The following is a 26,388-nucleotide window of genomic DNA, read 5'->3' on the forward strand; positions in this document are numbered from 1 at the left end:
GGATGAAGTGACTTCACAGCTTTAAAATAAACCCAATAGCGGAATCTGATTCCTGGTCATCGAAAGGTAGGAGAGACCGCCAAGACCACAAATGGGTATGTCCGCCCACGCGGGTTCTTTTTTTCCTACCTTTCTGTGTCTCTGTGGTAATTTGTTGCTCCCGTCCATGTGGCTGGTCTTGTCTGTGTGTTTCATGCCTAGTTTGTTAGCAAAAGAGTCACAGCTAGCGACGCAGGGAAGTGTCAGGCGCTGGCGCACCCCCTGCAAGGTGTGTTGCCTCCACCTTCTCCAGCATAATTGGATGGTGGACCAATGGTCCGAATGGTAGACAGGTCAAAGGTCTAAATCAGAACAAGGCAGCTTCTTCTGTTTACAGGCGGCTCGGTGTGGCAGAACAACCATCCGTAGCTCAGCGGTAGCATAATATGCTTCTGTTCATGCTCCACATCCATGCCAAAGTGAGCTTTCTCACAGGAAGAGAAATGTGAGAAACACCATCGGCACAATCACCATCCAGGTCAAGAAAAGCACTGTGCAAGGGGGGGAGGTGTCATACAACTCTTGAGGTCTAAACATTTGTCACTGAAACATTAGTTTCCCAACAAATTGTCAGGGAACGGCAGTGTGGAAACCTGGGTGCTTTGGAATTGTCACCTGTCCAAATAATCGCTGCCCCCCTTTTGTCACTCTTCCCTCCCTCGGCCCTCCCCCAAGTTCCATTTTCTAAAAGTGGCCAATGCCAAATTTCATACTTGGTTCTCATAAAGTGAGCTAGTAAATGTGAGACTGGACAGTGGCACTTTTGGTTCTGCTGGCGGTGGGAAGCAGCTTGCATCGTCAAATACTCCTGCACAGGAATGGGGAGGGGAGAAATACTGCACATTCACACAAAAACAGTTTGGGGAAAAGCGAAGGAATATGAATATGGCATCGCTTTCCATTCCACACTGTAGTCACTGCATTCAGCACTGTTTCTTTTCCGTTGCAGTTTGTCTTCCACCAAAAACAACATTTTGTAGTCCATTGTGGGAAGATTATGTAATTTAAGTAATTTATGTAATTAGTTATGTAACTGGCCTATGTTTCATTGTCTTTACATTGTTCCACCCCATTCATATCAGTGCAAAGGAAAGACGTTGAAAATTTGGGAGCTGAGGGGACGTAATCAGTTACGGTTTTGGGGGACGGAACGCAGCAACAATAAGTGAATACCAATCGTATTCGCTGAATTGATTTTCATTCCCGGGATGAATAAGCGAACTCTGCAATTCCTGTTTTTGGCAGAATGCTCTGACTTCCCTATTTGCAAGAGCTGCCAAATCTGTAATCACTCTGCAAACTTTAGTTGCAACACATCCTGAAATTGAACACACAAGGCAACTGAGGCCTACTGAAGTTTTCCCAGATGGCATTACCTTCTTGGTCTGCCCTCTACTCTAGCCAGGTGCCAGCAGAGTGAGTGCCTCCCCCCACTTCTCTCCGAACTGAGCATCTCAGGAGAGCTGGGCCCCGCAGTGTCAGAGGTGACCGGTGGAAGGCCAATGTTATGTAAATATTTCTGCTGCAACATGGCGAGGAATGAGAGCCAGCCTTACACATCCATCCATCATCGACGGGATGGGCCTCTCTGGAGCCAGCGGGGTTTGTATGGAAGTGGCTGGCAGGGGATGGGGGGGAGACACAGACAGAGGCAGCAAGTGCCCCCGCTCATAAACTGTTTGTTTTCCTTTTTGTCCCTTTTGGTTTCGGGGCACCCCACTGGGCACCCGACTCTTTGCTTTGTCTGCACAACCTCTCCACCCACCCGCTTGGCCCTTCGCTCCACATGCACCCCCCACTTCTCCCTCTCAAATAAGATCTCTCCAGGTTTTTTTGCATTTCGGCTTCTCTCTTTCCAACTTCAAAGGTGCCCCTTCATTGTCTTGGAATCGGCAGGCAGTGGCCCTGAAACGCGATCACAGCCAGGCACGGTGTAGGTCACCCCCTGAGCACCCTGCCTCGAGCCTTCAAAGGGATGGGCAGATGCTTCCCTTTGCATGCTTCACAACCCTGGTTACAGCTCTTTCCTCCTCCCTCCCTCCCTCTCTGGCCTCCATGCCCCCCTTGCTGCATCGCTCTGTCACCACAGCTCAGTTCTCAGAGCATCTGCTTTGCGTGCAGAAGGTCCCCTTCGGCTAGGAGAGACCCCAGTCTGAAATCCTGGAGAGCTGCTGCCAGGCAGTTTAGACAGTGCTGAGCTCAATGGACCAAGGGGTCCAACTCAGGACAAGGCAACTTCCTAAGTTTGTAGAGCAGACTGTAACACTTCATTCTGCAGGTGGGACGTACCATTTGGGGAAGGGGTGTAGGTCAGTGGTAGAGAGCCTCCTTTGCATGCGGAAGGTCTCAGGTTCCATCCTTGGTGTCCCCAAGAGGGGCTGGGAGTCCACATGGCTAGCTGCACCAAAGGTTTGACTCAGGTTACAGCAGCTTCCTCTGCTCTCTCTTGCCCTGCTTGGAGACGCCGGCCTGCTGGTCCTGCCAGTAGCACAGTTTAGTGCTAAACTGGATGTGAGGGAGGTGGCACTCCATAATGAACAGGTGGGAGGTTGTGTTCTGCCCCGTTTTTCTAGCCCCCACCTCTTGCTGGTTTTTCTCTCTCTCCTTCCCCCTAGCCTCCAGTGAACCAAGATCTCCACACTTGGCGTCTCAGGTGGTTTGAGATGTCTCCACTAGGACCGAGGAGCAGGAGTGGATCTACTATGAAACAAATGATGTTTAAGCTTCAGGGCCCCTAATTCCAGAGGGGCCCCAGAAGTGACTTTAGTCCACATTGCTTAATTTTTCTTAGGTCAGTAGACCCAATTTGAATTGCATGACTTGAAAACTATAAGGTGTAGGAAATCTTTATTCACACCAGTGACTTTGACATATGAGATAATCCAGTACAGCAATTTTAATCAAAATCTTGAGTTGTAGTAGTTATTTTTCTTAAAAAATAAATAAAATTGTAGTGATCTGTTATGGAACAACCCCGTTGGAGAAGATAAGAAGGGTTACCCATACCTTGTTGTGGGTTGTGAGGGGGACCCTATAACAGTTCAAGCTCCAGGGCCCTCAAAATGTAGGTCTGCCACTGCCAAGTAGCCCTGGAGGGCTTGCCTACAAATGAGTAGGGAGCGTAAGGAAGGGTGTAGCGGGGAGTTTTGGAGCCATAATTTGTCCTGAGGGGTCAGTGTTGCAACCTCCCTGACCTCAGCCCATGAGCAGCCCAGAGCAGCGGCAGTGGGTGGCAAGTAAAAGATGGCTTGGACTTTGCGTTGGGTGTCAAGTGCAAACTCCTCAGCCCTGCTCAGAGTTGGGAAAGCCATTTCAGATCTCCAGGGGCCGTTTGAGCCCCTCCCTAAGGATGGGGTCAGGATTCCTCAGCCTCCCTCTCCCTTGGCAGAAAAAGCTCATCAGGAAATTAGCCTTCTCCCCTTCCCTTCCCAGCCAACCACCTCTCTTTGTTTTCATTGGCTTCTTCACAATAAATTCAGAGCAACCTCCTTGTTGCAGTCTCTAGACAGTTTCTTAAGGTACCTCACCTTAAGTGTGTGCTTGTGTGCAGGGGGATATCTCTTTGCCCCCCCCCCCAGTCATAATTGGTTACATTTTTGTTTTCTCATAGCCTTCACGAAGGTCCTGGCCAACTGTTGGCTTGTACCTGCAGCCTCATTAGGGAGGGCAAGACGCCTCTGTTCCCCAACAACGCCTGCACCATTTTCTGAACTTGTTCTTGGGTTTTATCTTCAAGAGTCATTTGTTCCTCTCCCTCCGCCCCAACTTCTGTGGAGCCCAAGAAATGCCTCATGCATGCAAGAGTGCTTGTGTAGCTTTTGAAGAAATGCAGGAGTGCCTGCGTAGCTTTTGAAGAACAAATACAAATAATGAATGAATGAGCACCACAATCATCCCGCCACCCTTTTTGTTGGCCTTCTATCTTATTATTCACTCGTCCTCTGAAGGCTCTGCTCCCCCGTTTCTGCCACATACCTCTCCTGGGTCGTATTTGACAGCAGCATACAGAGAATGTTTTGCCAAAATGGCACCTTATTGCACTGACACTGAACCAACAATAGCGCAAGTCTGAACACCAAGAGCGAAATGCAAAGGTGTTGCGTAATGAATCGTAGAATAGTCCAACCCCCTGCAACGCCGGAATCTTTTCCCCAATGTGGGGCTCGAACCCGCAGCCCTGAGATTAAGAGTCGTGTGCTCTGCCAACGAAGCTATGCCAGATATTCCCCCTGCCCTCAACTGGAGAGCCCTTTGAGTCTCCCTCTCTCCCTCTCTTTCTTTTTCATCTACTCGGAAGCCTTCCTTTACTTCCCTGTCACCCTAATTGATTGCATTAACCTTTCAGCGTATTGGATTTCTCCGGCATCATGCAGAGAGATCTGTGCAATATGCTTATAATCTGGGCCGTAATGGACAGGGAGCAGTCGACAAACCCCCTTTGCCAACAGGTTCCCTGACAGATTGGCTTTCCGAAAACGAGTGGCCAGTGGGGGTGGGGTGGGGAGCAGGGGGTTGGTTTGAGGCACGATGGAAAGGGCACGACATGAGTATCATTTGCACCTCTGGGTGTGTGGGGGTTTTTTTGGGGGGGGATTGATGTATAAATGCAAAGCAGCCCTGCTGAGTATTATGACGGCTAAGTCCACCTCATTTATACGGCCAGGTCTTCATGAGCAAAATTTTCAACGGGCATATTTATAAACGTAGAAAATTATGAATGGTGTTGGAGCATGGCTGGGACAGGGGGGCTTTTCTCAGTCTCACATAACACTAAAACTCAAGACGCAGGGCTGGCAAAAGGAAGGGCCGCTTGCAGCAGAGATGTTACGGTGGACAGTGTCTTCTAGTGGTTAGTGCGTCGGAGTAGGATCAGGGGGACCCAGGTTCAAATCTCTCCTTGGCCATGAAGCTTGCTGGGTGACCCCAATCCAGTCTACTATCTTGCAGCCTTATCTGCCTCATAGGGCTGCCATGAGGATACAGTTGGTTTGGGGAGAACTATGCATTCCAGTTTGAGGTCTTACAGAGGAAAGGCAAGATAATAAATTCAATAAATGGCCACCTGCTTAGTTGCGTACACACCGTGCATTTAAAGCGCATTGAAAGCAACCTGCTTACTGCAGTTCCTGAAAACTGTTATTTGCCCCTTACAGAGCAACAATTCCTAGCATCCTTAAACTACAGTTCCCAGGAATCTTTGTGGGAAGGCATGTGCTGTAAGTATGGTGTGCATTCAGCCTCAGCTGCTGTTTTATTTAAATGGTCATAGAAACCAATCAGCCCATTCATGACAGCTCACATATAATTGCTGAGCAGAGCCTCCATGTGCAGCAGCACTCTACCTCTGACAGCCGGATACTGGGAATGAACAACAGGAAAAGGCCTTGCTCTTCCTGTTCTTACTCAGGAGGGTCACTGTATGGCAGGATTAGGGATGCTCTTCTTTGCCTTAAGCATCTAATTGTTCTTTTGAAAGGGTCTGTTGAAACCAATGCAACCAATTGCGGGAACTTGCCCAGAGCTGGCTTCTATTAAAAAAAATGCAGGTGGAGCCTAGAGCGTAAACTGAAACCGGAGTAAAAGCAGGCAGCCAAGCTGATCATTCCGGCATTTTTTTCCTCTGGGGGTGTGTGGAAAGCATGGAGGGGCTTGGGCAGCTCATACGTGGTTTGTTACCCTGTTAAATCCAGGTCCCCTTTAGTACTGTACTCTAAAGTGTGCTTGCACTTGTATCTGCAAGGGCTGCCTAAGCTCGTCTTTAGAGGCTGCCCTAACAGCTCACGACGGTGGTGAGGATGAGAATGTTTCCTGGCACCAATAGATAGATATTTTATTGACAATGTTTTAAAACGTATAAAAGAGCAACTGGAAGCCCATATGATGGTAAATTTGCCAAGATCTCCCGTAAATGCGAGGGTAGCTTTTCTCTTTATATATAAAACGTCTCTTCCCCAACCTGGGATAGGATGTTCGACTGAGCAGGGGACATTCTGGGAAGAGGAGTCTGTGGATGGAATCACCTTGAAGCATTACCCTGGGCAAAACTCTGTGATGGGCAAAATTTTGAGGAGCACGGGAGGCTTGTGGTGTCATTCATTCATTCATTCATTGCATTTATATCCTACCTTTTTCTCCATGGTAGTGTACATGATTCTTCCCCCGCTTTCATTTATTCCACACAACAATCCTGTAAAATAGGTTAGGCTGAGAGGTTGTGACTGGCCCAGTGAGAGGTCCATGGCAGAGTGGGGATTCGAACCATGGTCTCCCATATCGTAGTCCAGTACTCTAACCACTGCACAACACTGCCTCAGAGATTACATATTTCACTTCGGAGAAACAAACCTTCACTTGCACAATACATTTTTGGCATATGCATTGGTACCAAAGCTTGACACCATCTTGCCTACCGGAAGTGGGTGACGAGGAGCGTTCAAAAGAAGCGGTGTGTGTTGGTGTGTGTGAGAGAGGATGAGAGTTCACTGAGATGAAGCAAAGGAGGGAAGAATGGAAAAGAGGGATTCAAAGAAGACGGCAGCACCTCTGAATGGAAGAGTAAACAGGCGCTGGGCGGCATTAAGTTAATTGATTGCTCTGCAACAGGCGGAACACTGTGTTATTCTGTCGCCGTGGCAACAACCCCCCAAAATTGTCAGCCTGTTCGGATGAAGTGAAGCGAGACATTGTCTAATTTGCGGTGATCTGGGTGTTTGTTTTTCCTTCTGAGGGGGCGGGGATCCATTGATCTGTTGTTTGCTCAAAACTCTCGCTCTAGTTCTTTACTCTTTTATTTTTTTAGAATAATCATCATAATAACATTTTCTTTATTAAAAAAAAACAACAGAGGTGGTTGGAAGCAGGGGGGTGGAAATGTTGATTGTTTCCTCAAGTTACCTTGGTTTCGTCACATGGGCTGCAGAGGTGAAAAACAAAAAAAGTCATCTCCTTGCTTAACCTCACCAGGGAGGGAATTAGGAGCGTTGCTGAAACTGGGAGTTGATTCATATCTTCCTCATGGAAGCAATGCAAAATTTCAGCTTAGCGATCTGAAACATCTTGTTTTCTTTGCCAGGGCAGGAGTTGGATGGGTGGGAATGAAAAGAAAGCAATATTCAACATGTTCTTTAAAAGAAAAAAGAAAACCTTTCCCAAACAATTTTAATTTAATAATTCAGTATTTATTTGCCAGCTGAGTGCCAGGTGCTGTATAAAAAATTGATCCAGAGCAACTTCTGCTTCCAGGGTTTATAGTCTATGCCATCTTATAAGACCCTTTCCATTGTCCCCACCAAGTGAAAGTGTTGGAAACTCAGATCTATAAGCTAATTGCCAAATTGCACTTTAAGCCTAGGTTACAGTCACCTAGGCTAGGCTAGGTTACAGACTGTCTAGGTGCTTTTTTGCAGTGAGATGGTGATGGTGATTCATTTCACTTACACACCGCTTTATATTGTAAAGGAAAAAAATCTCAGAGTGGTTTACAACACATTAAAACATCAAGTAAAAGAATCCAGATTAAAACAAATGCAAGCTTCACGGGAAATATTTCAGATCCTTCTCTAAGTGACATTTTGCTTTCCCCATATTTACTTACCAACTTAATTTATAGAGCTGCCCCATTGCAGAAGTACTCTAGGAAGCCAGTGTGGAGTAGTGGTTAAGAGTTTCGAACTAGGACTTGGGAGATCAGGGTTCAAATCCCCACTCAGCCAAGAAGCTCACTGGGTGAGCTTTAGCCAGTCACAGCCTCTTAACCTACCTCCCAGGGTTGTTGTAGGGATTAACTGAGGGGGGGTGAACCATGTACTCCTTGGAGGGATATAAATGGGGGGGGAGCTCTTCTGCTGACGTGCTTAAGAAGGCTGGAGGTACCAACCAAATGGAGATATCAGTCGCCGACCTCGCATCCAGAGACCTCCACGTGGTGGCAGCTGGACCCACGCCAGTCGCAAAATGCACCTGGAGTTTGGGGGTTTTGAGCACTGGTTGGGGACAAGAAAAACTGAGCAGCCTAACTCTTTAGAAGGAGAAGTCAGTGGTTATTCATTTTCATTTATTCCCATAACATATATTCACCTGCCAAAAGGCACTCTAGGCAGACGTAACACGGCTTACTGACACATCATGAATAGAAAAGTACGGTGTGGCAGGAGAGCAAAACCACTGGGACTTTGAGCTAACATTCTTCAGTCTCGGGTTCTTTACCACCATCATCCTTGCTCTCACTTCACAGTGACTCGGTGGCCCGGTTAGCATTCAACACTAAGCCATAGTTAGCCAAACTATGATTTGTCTGTCGTTTGGTTTCATTTTCCAGCTGCTTCTGCCTTTGGAGCTTGGCAAGTGGCTATGGTGGGTTGGCCAAGCAAGCCATGCTTAAGGAAGGCTGCTCATATAAATCAAGCCAAGGTTCATAAGGCAACAACAAAAACTTGGCTTCAGATCATGGTTTGTTGGCAGTAAACAAACCATAGTTCAGGCACAAGGCAAGGGTCACCCATAATGCTATACCGTGGTTTAATTCAGCACAGTTTATTAAACCCTAGATCAGTGTGTGAAGAGAGGGTCTTTCAATATACCCATTTTACAGGATGGTAGAATGGAGACTGAGAGAAGGTTCCCACCACAAAGACCACCCAGTGGACATTTAGCAGAAAGACCTGAGGCTTATATCCAGATCTCCCATTTCATGCGCCTACAATGAATCAAGTAGACAACAACCAAATCTCACCTTTCTCTCCCCATGAACCTGACTCTATCCCTAGAGTACATGGTTGACTGTGGAGTATTAGTCTCCAAAGTGGAGCTACCATTCATTTTTTTTGTCTGGATCATAATACACTGGTGCCTATAAGCCGGAGAGGAATATGGCATGGGGAGGAACCCATTTATCCCCTGGATTCCTTGTTCTTCCTCTTCTCCTTTCTTATGAATGTATTTCCTCTTCCATGCTTCTTCCCTTTCCTCCTTTTCTGCCCTGCCTCTTCCCTTGTTCATCATATGTTCCTGTAGATATCAGGTCCTACAATCTAGGAAAACACACACACACAAAAGCTGAGATTCCTGTATTGCAGGGGGTTGGACTGGATGACCCTTGGAGGGCCCTCCCAACTCTACAATTCTGTGATTCCTTTTTTCCACCCTCTCCCACACAGCTGTTGCGTGAACTTCAATGGGGGTTACCTTGCTGGGTTCAGCTTTGGTGGCGGCGGTGGTGAGTTGGGGCAGCGTCTGGTGCTAAACATCATCTCCCCACCCAATCCCAGAATGGAGTGGGTTTTCCTGGGGGCGCTCCTGCTACAGTTCTGCGGGTATGATGCACATTTGTGTTATGTGTGCATTGTGTGTGTGTTTTTGAAAAAAGAGCAAACTGTTTGACTGGCAGAAGCAGCAGTTGAAACGAGGTGGTTATTGGCGTCAGGAAAAGCTAAATAACCCTGTAACTGGTATGAAGGTGAATTCATGGTCTGGTGAGCACTGAAAATATGAGAGTTCTCTAGACAGGCAGTGTGGAGCAGGAAATAACAGCGCAGAAGCTTCCGAGGAAGCCTGGATAGCCAAGGGCAGGGCATCAGGACAAGAGGGGTCTGCTAGCGGCTGTGTAAGCAGGGTGGCACATTTTTATATCACCGGGAGCGAAATTCAGAAATCTGATCAACCTCATTTAAAAAAAAAAAGAAAAAAAGGAAGGATGGAAGAAGAAGCAAGTTACTAGTTCTCAGGCTTCTGGAGAACAGCTTGAAAACATCTCCAGTGGGGATGGAGGGGGCGTTGTTTGGTTCAGTTTGCATTTAAAGGTTTGTGCTTTCTGAGACAATACGGCCGCCAACCAAAACACAGCCAAATGTGCACTTTCCAAATTTTGCAATGTGGTTTTCTGGCCAAGTAATGTGCACAAAAATGCACATACTAGGGTAAAATGTGTCTAGAAATATACGTTTTAGTGAATAATTTAGAAAAATGTGTTATATTAGTGAAAACCAGGCTCATAAGTTGATGTGGAGAACTGAAGCAAATACGATCAGAAAAAGAAGAAAGTGAGAGAAAACTGAAATTAACAAATTCTCCCATCTTTAGTCTCTAGGCCTGGCCTTTTCGCCTGTGCTGCCCTTCCTTTTTGCCAGAAAATTTCCAAGAAAGCAAACTGTGGAAATAAACAAAGCAAAACTGTTTGCAGGTATTACTCCTACACAGATGCAATCTCCTTGCAGGGAAGGAGAAACAGATTTTAAAAAGAGAGGAGAAAGCCCATGCTTCACCTTTGTATATATGATACACAGCCACAAGAGGCTTTTATCTCTGCTACGAACACATGGATCAGGGCTGCTGCTGGTGGCCACATAAAATTATTGGGAGACACTTTGTACCTGATGGTGTAGGGAGTTTCCCCTCCAAGGGGATTCTATCAGGGCAAGTAGTGGGAGGGGAGGAAGAATGCATGAAACAGCCTTTCATTGGCGTCAGGAATGCCTGTGTGTTTTTCTCCAGAGTGGCTGAAAAGTGCATGAAACCCTTTGAACAATGGGTTGGGGGCTACAGTAGGAACAAAGTATATTTTGGGGAAAGGGGCCACGCTTTGTCCTCAATGTTAGATTTCTGAAAGATTAGGTTAGACGTTAGGTTTCTGGCATATTTCATATTAATGCTCCCATCTGAGACACATTTTTCTATAGGTTGTTTCTGCTCAGAGCAGTCCCGTTTAAATGAAAGGAAGTAGCTAACTTAAGGCCATCCATTTCAGTACGGTCTACTCTGAGCAAAACCCACTTGGATCGTCTCCTCTGAAGTCCTGTTGATTTTGATGGAGTTAATGTTGCAAGTTAAGCGAGCTTAGGACTGCCACTTCCTTTTAATTCCCCTTATTTTATTATTCAGTCATAATACACATTTGTGAAAAGGGCTTTCCACCAAGCAACCACAGGGAGACAGCAGTTGTGGGGCAGCGCACTTTCCTCCCCCCCCCCCCTTGCCACCTGTGCATAGATGTCAGCTACGTCGGTCTTGCAGAGTTTGGGCTGAATGTGCTCCACTCACAAGTATGTTCCACAAAGTACAATTGTAGAGTTGGGAGGGACCCTGATGGTCATCTGAACCAACTCCATGCAATGCAGGAATCTTGCCCACAGCCGTCACTGGATGGACTCCAACCACCAACCTTCAGGTTACAGCCAGCCGCCACATGGATGACCCATTGCGCCACATGGATGCACAGACAAGCTGGCCAATGCTTGCTTGGAGCTCCATGGCTCCTGCCTGGGCAAAATCTGTGCTCCTTGCTTCTTGCCTAAGTTGCATGGACCTGATGACTTTGCCAGCAGAACCCTCAAAGTCTGGCTGGAGCAAAAAAAAGTTTCATTTTATTCCTTAGGCTTTTACCCCAATATTCCCCCCGAGGAATTGCAAGCAACGTATGTGGCTCTCTCCACTCCCTGTCCCCTCCTATACCCTCACAACAAGCCTGCGGTGCTGGTTAGGCCAAGAGGTAGCAAGAGCACCCAGCGAGCCTTGCAGTTGAAGGAAGGATTTCAGCTTCGCCAGCCCAAGCCTGACACTTTAATCGTGACACCGCACTGGCTCCCCAAAGGGACTCTAATTAATTGGTGGCAAGGATCTGGGAATTCCGCAGTGCCCGTGTTAACATTCCAGGGCGAGACGGCAAGCAAGGTGTGCAGGTGGGCCCAGTGCCAACTCTCCTGTGCGACCCACAGAAGAGGCGGGAGCAGCAGCTGACCAACCCCCGAGCCTCCCCCTTCCTGGCTTTGGGCTTTTTCTTACTCATTTATTTACTATTATTTCCCCCACCCGCTTGCCTGGCACTGTAAGAAGCAAAGCGAGCAGGGAGGAGGAAAGCAGGAACGAGAAAAAAGGATTTAGTAACAATCCTGAACATTGCAAAACTTTTTTTATATATCCTTTTGAATAATGTGTCACAGAAACTGATGGATGATAAAGGGGGAGAAAGGGCCCTGCGAAGAATCCGGCTCAGCCAGTTTCTCTTATTTATTAAAGAAAGAAAAAAAAAGCTGAGATAATTAACTTTTTTTGTTTTGTTTGCGGGCGACTCCCCAGACTGGCAACTCCAGGGCGCCTGGCAAATGGAGCTTGGTATCAGCTCTGCCAGAGTGGCACAAAGCAAGCCGGATCTGCCTAGTGACTGCCTCGAAACTGACAGAGTTTGTTGGTTTCAAGAGGCCAGGAAGGATTCCCAGATTGCAGGCAAGGATCGGGAATCCCTGACATCAGAAGGAGCCCCTTGAGTTCCAGCTTTGTCTTTGCGAAGCCATCCCAGTCGAGAAAGTGGAACTGTCTGAGCCTTGCTGGGTGTCACCAGGACTAGGGAAAAGCAAGCAACATTAACTACTCCAATTGGGGACATTGGGGATTCCAGTATCCCATATGTGTATGCATCCCATATATGCCTAGGAGTAGATATTTCCGCAGTGGAGCTAAAGTGTTTCCCTATCCTTTGCTTTTCCTTGAGAAAAGGGATAGAGTAGTTCATTGCTTTTATACCAGTCTTTCCCAACTTGGTGCCCTCCAGATGTTCTTGAGCTCCTTCTCCCATCAGCCACAGCCAGTATGGCCAGGGATGATATCTGTAAAGCACCACGGGGAGGCTGCTCTAGGTCAGGGGTAGGGAACTGGCGCCCCAACCCCACAAACTTCAATTTCCAACATCCTTGACTGTTGGGCATGCTGGCTAAGGCAGATGTGCGCTGGAGTTCAAAAACATCTGGAAGCCTTCAGGTTACCATTGTTTTTCTGGAACAGGGCTAACCAGTGTGATGCTCTGCAGATGGAGGGCACCATGTTGGAGCAGGGAGGGGGATCTGACTCTAGACCTGTGTTTCCCAAACTTGGGCCTGCAGCTGGTTTTGGACTACAGTTCCCATCATCCCTGACTGCTGGTCCTGCTAGCTATGGATGAGGGGAGTTGTAGTCCAAAAACAGCTGGAGACCCAAGTTTGGGAAACCCTGCTCTATACAAATGGATTTGCAGGTTTTAAACTACAAGAGGGCAGGTTTTGGTTGACATCAGGGGAAGCCTAATGGAACCAGTTTCCTAGAGTGGGGGTGGGTGGGCGCTCCCTTGCTGGGGGTCTTAAAGCAGGAGGTTTGGGGCTGCTCTGAGTTCCTAAAGGGAGCTGGACGAGTTGACTTTCAAAGCCCTCTCCAACACTACACCTCCAGTATTCTTGATCTACAGCATGGAAGGTCACACTGGGGAGTGTGGCAGGGGGAGAAATGAGATATTTCTGCTCTTCCCTTTAGTTGTGGGATCAGGCACACAAGTCTGAGTGATGGCAAGGTCCAGCCTGAGATAACTGATGAAGCAGGAAGGTGCTTCAAGCAGTGGAGGAGGAGGAGGGTGGTAGTGGAAGAGCAGTGAAACTTCAGGCCGGGGGGGGGCAGGCAACTGTGGCCCTCTAGACCTCTCTGTCTGGCCCTTGGAAATCTCCCCACACCAGAAACCCCTCACTGGCTTGGCTTTACCTTGAATGTTTTTTGATATGCCCTTGAATCTTGACCATGTCTTTTGCTTGTCTGAATGGTGGATGGGGGTGGGGGTGGTGAGAGTGTGGTTGAAGGCAGCCTACTGCACGAAGGTTTTTAAATATATATACACTTGTTGACCTGCCCACTTTTGCCTCTGGGCCTCCCCCAAAGGTTGCCCAGGAAAGACCCAGCAAACAGATGAGGGAGATCAACTCAACTCAAGATCGAGTTTGCCTGGACTGAGGGAGCACCAGCAAATCTTGAGGCTATATAAGCTGACAGTGGTACTGGATTGGCTTTTTAGTGTTCTGTGATTCCCAAGAGAAAGAGGATATTAGTCTGTGACACGTTTGTACTCAAAAGGACCTGAATTTCCCACCCTCCTCTGACCAGTGGCCTCTGAGTCAGCTGCACAGCAGGTAAACAAAGAGCTAAAACCCTGATGTCTAACCTGCAAGGTCTTAATGGATTGATTTTGTTCAAGCATCATTTTGAGGGAGGATGGTCCATTTCAGACACTCCTAGTTTTTCAGCACAAAATGTGCCGTCCTCTCCCTTGCTTTTAGCCTTTGGCAGAAAACAAAGCTCTTTCATTTAACATATGCTGTGGACCAAAAAGACTGGGAGGATGTTTTTTTAAAAAAAAGGTTTTTCTTGTTATTTCCCCTTTCTTTTTATTTTTTGAAACTCAAGGATGTGTCATTTTTTTTGTTTCAATTTAGCATTGGAGAATTTTATAATTTAGTAATTAAAATCTCTGATAGGCTTTAGAAATTGCAGCTAATTGAATTTAATGGGAAGATGATTTTCAATTTTATTTGATTACCCAGACCCCTGGCATTGGTATTTATGGGGAAAAAATGGGAAATGTGCAGTGTGGGCTAAGATGGCATAATTGAATTAGGGCTAATCGGATTTCTTCGTCATGAATTTCACTATAATTTTCCTATAATTTTCCATTAGATATCTAGTTTACAAATATTCACAAAGAAATGAAGCTCTTTCGGAATGGAGATTGCTGGCTAACAGGATTACCAAGGCGATTGCATGGTGATGCCAAGCCAGCCTCCTTCGATAATGCAATCGCTACGTCTGCCTCACACTCTCCTCCCCCCAGTCCTCCACTTCTGCCTTCCCCCCCCCCAACACCCCAAGATCCTTGGTATCACCCTGGCACCACTTTATTTCCTTCATTTCCATTTATTTTGCTAGTTATCCACATGTGCTTTTAATCTGAGAAGTCGTGCTTAACATCAGAAGTGACGGGGGGACCTTTTTTCCATCAGAGGGCCACATTTCTTCCTGGGCAAGCTTCCAAGGGCCATATGCCAGTAATGGGTGGGACCAGAGTCGGAAATGGTCAGAACTGGTTGTTGGAAACAGCAGGAGGACATTTAGCACAGTTTGCTCTAAAGTGCACACCCCAGTGGTGTAGCAGTGATTGCCCCGGTTGCATAATTCTGAAGGGCGCAACCAGGCACCCCCACAGCAGTCTCCCTCATTGATGCTGTGTGGCTGAGCTCCTGCTACCTTCCAGAACTACGGGGAGGCAAGCCAGGCCCAGGCTAGATCTTTGGGGTTCAGGCAGTGCCTCCTCCGTCTCATGGCTGCTAAAGGGACCCATGGAGACCCCGACCCTGGGCTGGCCGAGAGGCGAGGTTGGTCTGGCTATCCTTGAACACTGCACAAAGCGCTGGGCCTGCGGGGAGGGAAGGAGAGCAGGGGGGCGGGCGCTCCATGTACATGCCAGAAGCCGCTACTGGAGTACAAGCAGCTAGCCCAGCTGCTCGCTTGCTGTCCACCTGCCTGCCTCCACTCCAAGCCAGCCATTCTCCTCTCTTTCCCTCTGGTCTCCCAGCACGGGTACCTGCCAATGTGCCCCCAACCCCCGTGCCTTGCCACTGTCACCCGCACCGCCCCCCGAGGAAGGAAGAAGAAGGTGGGAAAGCACCTCCTGGACTCCGTTCACTCTCTGTGCTGGCTCCACACATGCCCCCACTGCATGCCTTCACCCCAGCCGCCCATTCCACCAGAGGGGGCACAGCACTTGCCCCGCCCTGGGCACTGGTAACCCACGCTATGCCACTGGCGCACCTTAATCCTTTAGAAAAAAAGTTTGTTCGTTTATCAGCTTACAACAAAAACGCAAGCTTGATCCCTTTTCTTGCGTAACCTGCTTTAACTTGTGCACACGTTAACAGTTTTCAGGCAGCAGTTTCTATCCTGGCGTGGCTAGACCTGAGGCAGAATCTTTCCAGAAGCTCAAAAATAGTTTAATTCCACATGCTCCTTTGCCTGGAGACATGCATTGCTTGCTTTTCTTTGCAAGAGTAACTGGGCAGTAAAGAAGATCTCCTTTAGTAATCCAGCCTCGCCAATGCCTGTTTGTTTGCTTGTTTGTTTGTTCCTTCCTTTGTCACCCATTTAGCAAATAGCTAACATCCCACCCTACCCTAAGCCAGGGCTTTTCATGCTGGGAAGCGGCTTTCCCAAGCATCTCAGATTTATTGAGGCTGTCCCTAAAGTATCATAGATCCCAGGTGGAAGGACTGGGAAGAAAGCCTTCGCAGGGAGGGAGGGAGTGGATGCTCCCTGAAAAGTTGCAAAATGTAGCAGCAGACGAGTGAGCCTGAAGGTTGTCAACTTCTGGCCTTATGTCCTAAGGGGCAGCTGTGTCCCTAGTTTCCCACGTGGCTTGCCTGATCTGGGCATTGGTGGATCACACTCTTCTTCCAGCTAGATATTTGCTCCCTTTTCCTGGGGCATTCAGACATGCTCTGAGTCTGGAGAATGCTCCATCCTATTCCTTGTCCAGAGGGAAAGGAGAAGGTTGAATTCTGCCAGCAGGACCACCATCCTGCCCCTTTTTTTTTGTGCCTGTGGGCAGCGGAAGTCTCTTGAAACACATGTGCTACAGAGATCTCATCAAGGAGCAAACCGTTGTGTAGGTGCCACACTCTTAAAATAGGACTGACCTCTTCCTGAGGGAACCTTGTGGCTTCCTATCCTGGTCATGTCTTGTTGTTCCCAGTGATTCTGGACAGTTGCTTTAATTTTGGGCATCTGCCCCTACAGACTCTGTTTTTTGTTCAAGTGTTGAGTGAAGCTACGATAGGAATCACAGCCTGCAAACTTACTTCCTAGCTTCTTTTGCCCTGCTGGGGAGATGGAAGTGCAGAGGGCATGGGGGCCAAGTAAGGAGAGGCAGGCTGCCCTCCATCTCGGATCACAGGGGCTGGAAACTGGAGGAAAAAGAAGGTTGTTAAACGACTGTAGCAGATGACTAGTAGGCGCAGTGAGCTAGGATCCTGCAATCCTGCCGGCCCGCTTGCTTTAGGGGACCCTGCCCTGTACACTGATACTCAAAGTGTCGGGCTTTAGCAACATCCGTCTGCCATGTCATGCTGGCAGTGAAGCAACTGAAACCATATCAAGGAGGGAAAAGAGGTGGAATCGGCGGGAAAGAGAGCACTGATTGCCTGCTGTGCCCGACGCCCAGGCCTGGAGGCCTCCAGGCGCCTCTCTTGACGAAATATGAATCAAACAAAACAAGGAATTGACTTAAAATAGGACAACTCGATTTGCCTAATAGACTTCCCGATCTAGGGAAGGAGCCAGAAAGAGAGCGCAGTGCTCCCAGGAGCCAGATTGGTGGAATCAAACTTATTTAGAGACGTCATCTGGGGCAAGGAGGGAAAACCCATAGAGAGTGGGAAGGCAGCTCTGAGTAAGTGGCAAGGAAATGTGTGACAATACAGTAAGGATGAGACCCTGAGACATGATGGCTGCTTCGTAAGTTAAAAAGAAGGAAAGTTCTGTGTGTTCCCTCTGTGTCTCTCTACACATTGTGGTGGAGGGGAGGCATGAATTGAAAAATTGTTCTGGAGCCTTGTTCCATCTTTGAGCTCCTGGTTGCCGTGTGCTGTGTCTTCCCTCCAGACATTACACTGGCCCTGGAGGCTGCAAGGTGGAGAACCCAGGGCCTTATCTGTCCTACAATGTGCCAAGCCTGCTGCCCATTCCTGAACCCTGATTCTCTTCCAGCCTTGCTTCCTGATTGACTAGGACAAGGGCTGGCTGACCCTGGCTGTCCCTCCATATTTTGTTAGACACCAACTCCCACCAGCCATCAGCATTCAGGGGATAATGGGAGTTGTAGTCTAACAACATCTGTGGGGATGCAGGTTAGCTACCCCTGGTTAGGAGCATTGTATAAGCTTCCAGGCACCAGGATGGCTGTCCTGAATGCTCTGAAGGTGATCTGCTATTCCCAAATCCGCTAAAGCCCTTTGAACCTGCTGCCAAGTCTTCTCATCCTTCTTAGCACCGGACCATCATTCTCCCGAGTCCAATGAGACCTGCCTGTGCAAAGCCCTCCAAATCTTTTTCAAGACGGTGCAGATCCTTCCTCATGAGAGGCCCTTTTGATGGATAATCTGGATGTCAAGAGGATTTACATCCTTGCTGTTTTTCTTTTTATTGGTAACGTCGAGTTTTCGTTTAACGACCGTCTTCTTTTGTTTGCTTTGCACCTTGCCTGGAATCCCAGGAACTTGGCAGCATTCTTTAATTTAAATAAATAACGATGTACGGAAGGCTTGGGATCTGGGGTGGACGTTTGATACGGCTACAGGCACGGCTTGAACCCGTAGCTTTTGGGAATCCCGCCGATGCGACTGCCCTCGCCGCTTTTGCCGCAGCACCTCTGGAATCATTGTGCCTCCATAACAATAATAATTATTAATCATTAATAATCATCCCTCGTCCGCCCTGATCACCTTTCATCTGAGTTTCTGAACACTTGGCAGGCCTTGAATAATTAAAAGCAGTCAACACCCTATGGAGGGGGGGGAATGGTTTTGCTACCCGTTTCTCTCTCCCCCACCAGCAAAGTACATCTACTTGAAGGGGTGTAGATGGGGAATGGAAGCCCACTGAGGCACACACTTGGGGGTAACTATTCCTGCAGGTCAAGGACGAGGCACCCGTGGCCCCCTAAATATTCACCTCTGACCATTGGTCCCAGAGACAACCAGAGTGCCCGACAGGGTCCTACACTTCTGAAACAAACCACCCCCTCTGAGGCTGAACCATGGCCATTCGGCAAATGGGTCCAGGAGCCAGGAAGCGGATCAGGATGAATATGCCCGCGTGCCAGGGGCTGTACAGGAGTGGGAAGCAGCCCAGTGGCTGGTTTGTACAGGTTGTAGCGAGTCAGGCACAGCAGACATCGGAGGGGAGGCAGCACAGGGGATTTGCAGCGAGCGGCGGAGACGCTTGCGTGGTTGAGAAGAGGTTGAACTTTGTCCACGTGAGGGAATTTCTCTCCCTCCGACGTGTGTTCCACGTGCGAGCTGCACGGCGCACACTCCGCGCCAAAGGAAGCCCGGGGCAGAGCTGTGTGGCTCGCCCTGAATTTTTATAGGGTCTTACGCAGCCTTGTCACAATCCAGAAACGTTAATTAAACATGCCGCCATAACTCCCCTGCATAAATCTGGACCTCTTTTCCTTTTACCTGGTGGCGGGAGGTGGGGGGCAGGAAGGAAGCCCAGGACTCTCTGTGCGTGCACATGCACGGACTCACCTGCACATCTAATGTACTTTTCATCTGCAGGTCTTCCTTTCTCTGTGTGTGCGTTGTTTTTTTTTTAAAAAAAAGTTGCTATTTTATAAAAGAAGGAAAGAATGTGAGGGGAGAGTTCCTAGGCGTGTTGGGTAAATAGACCTAAGCCTCTCTCTTTAAAACAAATGGACAGATTATTTACCTGATTAAATAGGTATTTTGTGCAGGTTGGGGTTTTTTCTGCTTCTCTTTAAACATCCTGTACTTGGCTGGGTGGATTCGGCAAGGGCTGGGCTTAAAACCAGGGGCCAAGTGTTTGCTTTCCAAATAGCTTGTGTGAGTGTGTGTGTGTGTGTGTGAGTGAGAGAGAGAGAGAGAGAGAGAGAGAGAGAGAGAGAGAGATTTCTACTCAGCCTGCCACAGGGGAGAGAGGCAGCCAGATTTATCAGCATGTCGGTCTCCAGGTGGGGGGCCACCACTTTCAAGGCCTTTTCATTCAGAGGTCTTTTTCTAAGAGGAGGAAGAGGCTGGGAAAACCTGGGGAAAGGGGGAGAGACTGAGTAACCTTGTTTTAAAAAGTGCACTTTCTGTTGCGAGTTAGGTTGGTCCTAGGTCAGGGTGGTGGTGGAACAGGGACAGGGAAAGGGCGACAATATGTATATCCGTGGTTAGACCATCTCAAGGTAAAGCTGGGAGAGACACCCTGTCTGAAATCTTGAGAGAGCTGCTGCCGCTCTGTGTAGGCCACACTGAGCAAGGTGGACTAGTGATCTGACTCAGTGTACGACACTTTCCCATGCTCCTACTGGAGCATAGTTTAGGGTCTGTGCCTGGGAGATACCAAGTTTTAATTCCAGAGGTGGATTTAGGGGAACACAGCCAGTTCCGCATAACAATCTAGTGCTTACATTTTTCTAGGAGGAAAGACTTCTGTTCTGCCCCTTGTATAGATTATGCCGATTTGCCAGGTGTTTCCACAATGTTTTTGTTTCTCCTGTTCGTAAGGAAAGCAGGGACAGGGCAGGGACATTGCCGGCTTCCAGGTCCCATCAGCCCTGGGTATCATGGCCAACAGATAGGGATGCTGGGAGTTGTAGTTCTACCAGCCTTTGGAGGCCCCAGGATCACCATTCATGAAAAAAGGCTCTGAGGATCTGAGAGCGCCACCCAGAAAGGAAGCTCTTTGCTATGTCTCTGCATGAGTGCCTGCTCTAGTTTTTTAAAGGTTGGTTAAAACAGGAGCTGGGGATCCTGTGACCTTCCAGATGTTGCTGGACTCCAGCTCCCATCAGCCCCAGCCTGCATGGCCAGTGCTCAGAGATGATGGAAGTTGTAGTCCAACAACATCGGGGCGGCACAGGTGAGATTAAAACCCTGCTCCTAAACCCACATACACCATCGTATTTGCAACTTCCTAACTAGAAACATTTAATAAAGAAAGTGGAGATTCTCAGAAGGCTGAGTTCCACGCCCACTGACAAATTATCTGCTTGCGGGGCACAGTTTTGGCATGCAGAGCCCTGATTATGAACGATTTTTCACATGTGTGACTGCTGCTTACATGATGAGTGTTAATAAAGCACAAGTATGGCCTACAACAAAATGTTGCAATATGTGGGGTTCAGGAGTGCCTGCCAGGCAGCCCTGCCCTTTTCTAGAATACTCCGTCTCATTCCCATCACCACCATCAATCAGCATTTTGCAGCAGCTGAGCACACTCAGCCCCTAGCAGACTCTTTTGGGGTTTCTTACACTGCTTGGTGGGCTTTTCACCCTATGGATTTTGTGTTCTTCTGCAGACCTTGGGCCAAACTCCCTTGGGTGATGCTGTTTCGAATCATAGAATAGCGGAGTTGGATAGGATCCTGGGGGTCATCTAGTCCAACCCCCTGCAATGCAGGAACCTCAACTAAAGCACCCATGGCAAATGGCCATCCAGTCTCTCTCTGTTATCCTAGAAGTACGCACTACTGCTGATGCACCCAGAACACAACCCCCGCGCAAATAGGGAGTTGCGTGTACAGTGGTACCTCGGGTTACATACGCTTCAGGTTACATACGCTTCAGGTTACAGACTCCGCTAACCCAGAAATAGTACCTCGGGTTAATAACTTTGCTTCAGGATGAGAACAGAAATCATGCTCCGGCGGCGCGGCGGCAGCAGGAGGCCCCATTAGCTAAAGTGGTGCTTCAGGTTATGAACAGTTTGTTTAAGAACAGACCTCTGGAACGAATTAAGTACGTAACCAGAGGTACCACTGTATGTGTATTGTTAACTAAGAAGGGTGCCTTTGAAACGTGACTACAAACAATGATTTGCCATTGCAAATCAGTGTTTTAGTTCGCTATCTTGTTTCCACTTTTGATTTCTCTTCCTCCCTGATTAAAGTAAGTAGATCCTAGTCCGCTAGGGCGGGGGTCGCCAGCCCTTCTAAAAAGGAAGTTAAGAAGCACAGTGTGCAAGTACTCTTCAAAGTAATTTCTGTTCAATAGCTGCTTCCTTCTGTCAGTGTTTTTAGCCAGTGAATGAAGTCGCAGTTGTGATTGATAAGGGAGTTGTTTGAACACCAGACACTCTTTGGCTCGCTCTCTGAAGTCATCAGGTGTCATTGGCTGATCAGGCCTGTTTTTATCCTGACGCCTGCGGTCTCCTCATGGCTAACTGGTTTGGCTTGCCTGGGAAACATGTGGGAGTGTGGCCGTCCTGAATTGTGTCGGGCCCATCTGCAGTCTACATTTAAAGCAGCACCATAGCACTTCAACCAGTCACAGCTTCCCCCAAAGAATCCTGGGAATTGTAGTTTCTGAAAGGTGCTGAGAGTTCTTAGGAGATCCCTATTCCCTCTCACAGAACTGCAGTTCACAGAGTGGTTTAACAGTTTAACAGGCAATCTTTCTTCCCAAGGAGCTCTGGGAACTATAGCTCTGTGAGGAGAATAGGAATCTCCTAGCAACTTTCAGGGCCTTCCCAAACTACAGTTCCCAGAGTTCTTTGGCAGAGGGAAGCCATGAGTGTTAAAAGTTGTATGGTACTGCTTTATGTGTATAGTAATAATAATGATGATTTATTATTTGTACCCCGCCCATCTGATTGGGTTGCCCCTGCCACTCTGCAAATGGAGCCTAAATTAGGTCCATTAAATTCAATGGGTCTTTTCGGGGTGCCTGGCTTTTCTTTTCTTTTCTTCTCTCACTCCAGAGCAGTAAGGGTGTTGTTCCAAAGCCTGCACTCACTCAAACATGGCGTTACTGCCCAGGTGACCTGCACCAAGTCCTGTTCAAGAGTCACAGGATGTACTCTGTGCCCAACCCTTCACCCTATTGATTTAACTCCATGGGAGATTAGTAAGAAGTGGGTATTTAAGGAGGGAGGACACACGATAGAGGTTTGTTCACTGATGCATAGGCTACAGGTTATCAGGCAAAACCTATTGGCCGTGCACCCAATATGGGCTGGAGGAAGGACATTCTTCAGGCAATATGTAATTCACCTATGGAATTCACGGCCACAGGATGTTGTTGTGGTGCTCAGGAGCAGAAGTAGTTATCAAAAGAGCTTAGAGGAATGTGTGGGAAGGGGGGAGGGAAGTAGGTGCATCAGTGGTTATTAGCCATGAGAGCTAAGAACAGAACAAGTGCACGTTTTGATTATTGGACACAGATCAAACGGTAGATATTTTGTGGGCTATCCTGGCTGCCCATTACTGGGTACAGGATACTGGAATAGACAGGCCCCTGGCCTGATCCAGCGGAGCTATTCTCATGTCTTTCTGACAGTTTCTGAACACAACAGTTCTGGAACAGGGCCATGTTTACCCAGCATTTTCCTGTGAGAGTCAGGCCAACCAGGACTTGACTCCCCATTGTTGGCAACAGAGTAGCTTGAGATACCTTTAGGAGGTTTGCCTGTGCAAGAGCACCAGCTGCCATTTGCGTATTGGGTGGTGGAGGAGGAATAAGGGCACATTTTTGCATAACTGCAAGAAAAGCAGAAATTCTTCCTCCTCCCTCCTACAAAGAACAGAGGTGGAAAACATCCCCTTTTCCCTGCAAAACACCTCACAAGCTTGAGAGTACTTTCTGAAACAGAATAAAAATAAAAAAAAATCTCCTGTTGAGTGATCCTTTAATAAATGCAATGTTCAAGATCCATTAGTTCGTGTTTACTCGCTGTGCCTGTGCGCCAGAGCTTAATTCTTCCCTTGTTTACACGGACGTGCATCTGGAGCCAACCTCTTTGGGTGGGGCCTCTTTTTTCCCCACTTAGGCCAGAGCAGGGTGTGTGTTGGGTTAGGACCTGGGAGACCAGAGTTCAAATCCCCACTCAGTTGCAACGCTCACTGGATATACCTTTGGGCCAGCAGCAATGTGGTATCCAGCCAAATCCTATGCAGAGCAGACCCATTGAAATTAATGAACTAACATTAGCTATGCCCATTAAGTTTAGTGGGTCTGCTCTAGGACTAGCACTGAATATAGCCCCCTGTCTCTCAGCCTAACCTACCTCGCAGGGTGGTTGTGAGAATAAATCAGGGAGAGTAGCATGTATGCCTCCTTGACCTCCTTGGAGGAAATAAAAGTAAGAATAGTAAGAATAGGATAGGATAGTCCAGGGCCTCAGCAGTGTGGGGAAAACAATGTCTGGTAACACTGAGGTGGTAGATGGTGCTAACTGGCCCCCAGTCCATATTTGGAAATATTTCATCATGGTGCTTTTGGGGGGAGTTTATTTGTGGAGAGGTCTTTCAGCGGCCATTAAGCTAAATGAAGACTCCATGCTCAGCAGCAATGTACCTGCTGAATAGCAATTCCTGGAGAGCAAGAGCAGGGAAAGGCTGTTTCCTTCAAGGCCTGTTTAGCAGCTCTCTGAAGGCTATGGCTGGCCAGTGAAGGGAACAAACTCTTGGGCTAGAGAGTCTCCTAGTCTGATCAAGCAGGGCTTTTCTTAGGTTCTTAAGATTCAGGAATAAGTCTTCTGTTGTGACGGGGAACAGTTATCTGTAACTAGAAGGTGCAGATCCTGATGATATTGAATTAGGTGATATGGGTAGGGGTGGGAGGGTTTGGGGGGGGAGGTGGTTGAAAGCGTGACTCTGAAAGGTGTAATCCAAAAGGTATTTTCCCACAAACTATCTAAGTGAGCACTGAATGTGTTTTAATGTGCCATTTGGCTGGTTGCCTGTGGTGAGTAAGAATCAACCTACAGGCCACCAGCCAGAGAAACTTTATAAACACTTTTTTTCCTCTCTTTTTTCGAAGTCACAAATTGGCGCTGGATGGTGAGCAAGCTGGTGAAACTCTGGTGGGCTTGTGTGCAAGGCTGGAGGAATGGGTGGAATCTGGCCTTGTAGCAGGGCTTGTTTTTACTAGAAGGGGGAGAGCACCCAGCCTCTGGAAAAATAAAAAAATGGCAGGACGTGTTTCTTAAGTGAAAAGTTTGCTTCATTGCCGCCATCATTATATTTTATAAATGTATATCCCGGTTTTTGCCACCCGGGTCTCAAAGTGGCTGAAACTATATGCAATATGCAAAGTTCTGAACATGAATTCAGAACCTCAGGAATCCACAGGAACCCGTTCCTTCAGAAAGGCGCAGCCAGAGAGTCCGGTGTGCAGCAGGCGCAGGAGCAAATGGGTCATGATGTAAGCGGGGACAAGTTCTAAATTCAAGATGCTTGGGATAACTTGAGCAGCCTGCCTGCTTCTTGCCACCACCACCCCCTCTTTTTTTTTCTTTAAAAAAGTCCAGTTTTAATATACTGAATCCCACCACCTCCTTGCTCCTTTCTTTTCTGTTTTCCTGGACAAGAGTAAAGCACCCAGAGCAATATAGGCAGCCCCTGGGAAGCAACCCTAATAGGCTTGGGAAGTGTGTGTGTGTGCTGAGAGTGTTGAGAGTGTTCCTTTCCCTTTCGTTACCCCCCCCTCCCTTCTTGAAGCACAGCTGGCTGGCTGGCTGGCTGGCTGGCTGTCTCTGAGCTAGCTGGCTTCCCTCTCTCTCCCAGAGAGCATCCTCCTTCCTCAAAGGCAACCAGGCAGGGACTGAGCCGTCTCCCTCCCCTGCTCTCTTTCACCTGCCCTCCAGCCAGTAGGAGGGGAGGTCGGGTGAGCGGAGGGGGTGGGTGGGGGGCGTGGCCACGGGGCCAGGGCTCTCCTGCCAATCACCATCACTTCTGACACCAGACCGCTCCCCCTTCCTACTCTCCGCCACTGAACTGAGCTGGTGCCCAAGTGGATTCCCAGGGAGGACCGTCAGCAGCAATGACATCAGTATTTTGAACCAACTTGTTATTCGGGGAGCAATCAGTTGCAATTAGGTATTAATTAAGTATTATGAAAGTTGATTATTTAAGTGAATTCGGCTTTCGTCTCTCCGACTATGGTAAGTAAGGCACAATTGTGCTTTTCCCCCTAGTCTGTTCATTCCTTTTTATTTCCCCGTCTCTCCTACTTTGTACCAAAAAAGGGGAAAGTGTGTGCCGGCGGGGGGGCGGGGAGGCAACCTTTGACCTTTTCTCCTCTTCATTTCTCATTGTCTTCTTATTTCTCCTTATGTCTCTCTCTCCTTTCCCCCCTTCTTTTTAACTATGAGCGTGTCCGTCCGCCGTGGACGGACCGACCACGCTCGGCTTGTCTATAAATAGTTTCTCTTTTAGTTTAATAAAACTAGCGAGCGCAGCTGATCGGTTTCATGTTTCACTCTCGGCTTCAAGGTTGCTGGGTGTGTGAGTTGGGTAGTTTCTGCTTTAAAAAAGAAAGGAAAAAGATACAAACCACTTAGCTCTTCACTTCTTTTTAAGAAAACTTTTCAGTTGTGTTTCTAGTGGGGAAGCCCAAGTTGAAAATGTCTGGTGCGTTTGTGTGTGTGTGTTGGGGTGTGCTGGGGGATGGAGGGTTGTTTGACAAGAGTGATGAGCGGCTTGTCACTCGGAGGCGACAAGCGCTTACATATGTCAACTTTCAAAAGGTTTTTTAAAAGATCTGCCAGAATGTTGCAGAGAGATGGCAAGGGGGATGGATAGCACTTGTTTTTCTTTTTTCGGTGGTGTGGGGGGGCTTTGCTGTCAGGTGCAAAGGTACAAATACTGTTTCACTTTTCTTTCGGTTCTTTACGGAAGTTGTTTCCTTCCTCCTCTTCTCTTCCCCCCCCCTCCCCGCTCCACACCAGGTTTATAGTTTTCTCAAGGAGGCTAAAAAGAAGGATTTTTGCCCCTCGGAAGGTCTCTCTCCTCTCCCTTAGCGGATATCAGATCTGGGATTTGTTTGTGTTGTTGTTAATGAGAGCATG

General features: G+C 48.0%; 1 protein-coding gene across 9 annotated transcripts in view; it reads left to right on the forward strand.

Annotated features, from left to right (window-relative positions):
- CASZ1 (castor zinc finger 1) overlaps window positions 1–26,388 on the forward strand; it is a 435,935-nt gene that overhangs the window by 284,594 nt on the left and 124,953 nt on the right. For 4 of the 9 annotated variants that reach the window (XM_083628374.1, XM_083628373.1, XM_083628372.1 and 1 more), the window contains one exon: window positions 2–95. In XM_083628374.1, coding sequence (XP_083484500.1) covers window positions 92–95 — 4 coding nt within the window. In that variant the 5' untranslated portion in view covers window positions 2–91. Of the gene's footprint in view, window position 1; window positions 96–25,103; window positions 25,483–26,388 lie in introns of those variants that run through there. The other 5 variants (XM_083628370.1, XM_083628365.1, XM_083628376.1 and 2 more) reach the window with 4 other exon arrangements.

Source organism: Podarcis filfolensis (genome assembly GCF_964270895.1).
Source record: "Podarcis filfolensis genome assembly, chromosome: 8".
NCBI lineage: Eukaryota > Metazoa > Chordata > Lepidosauria > Squamata > Lacertidae > Podarcis > Podarcis filfolensis.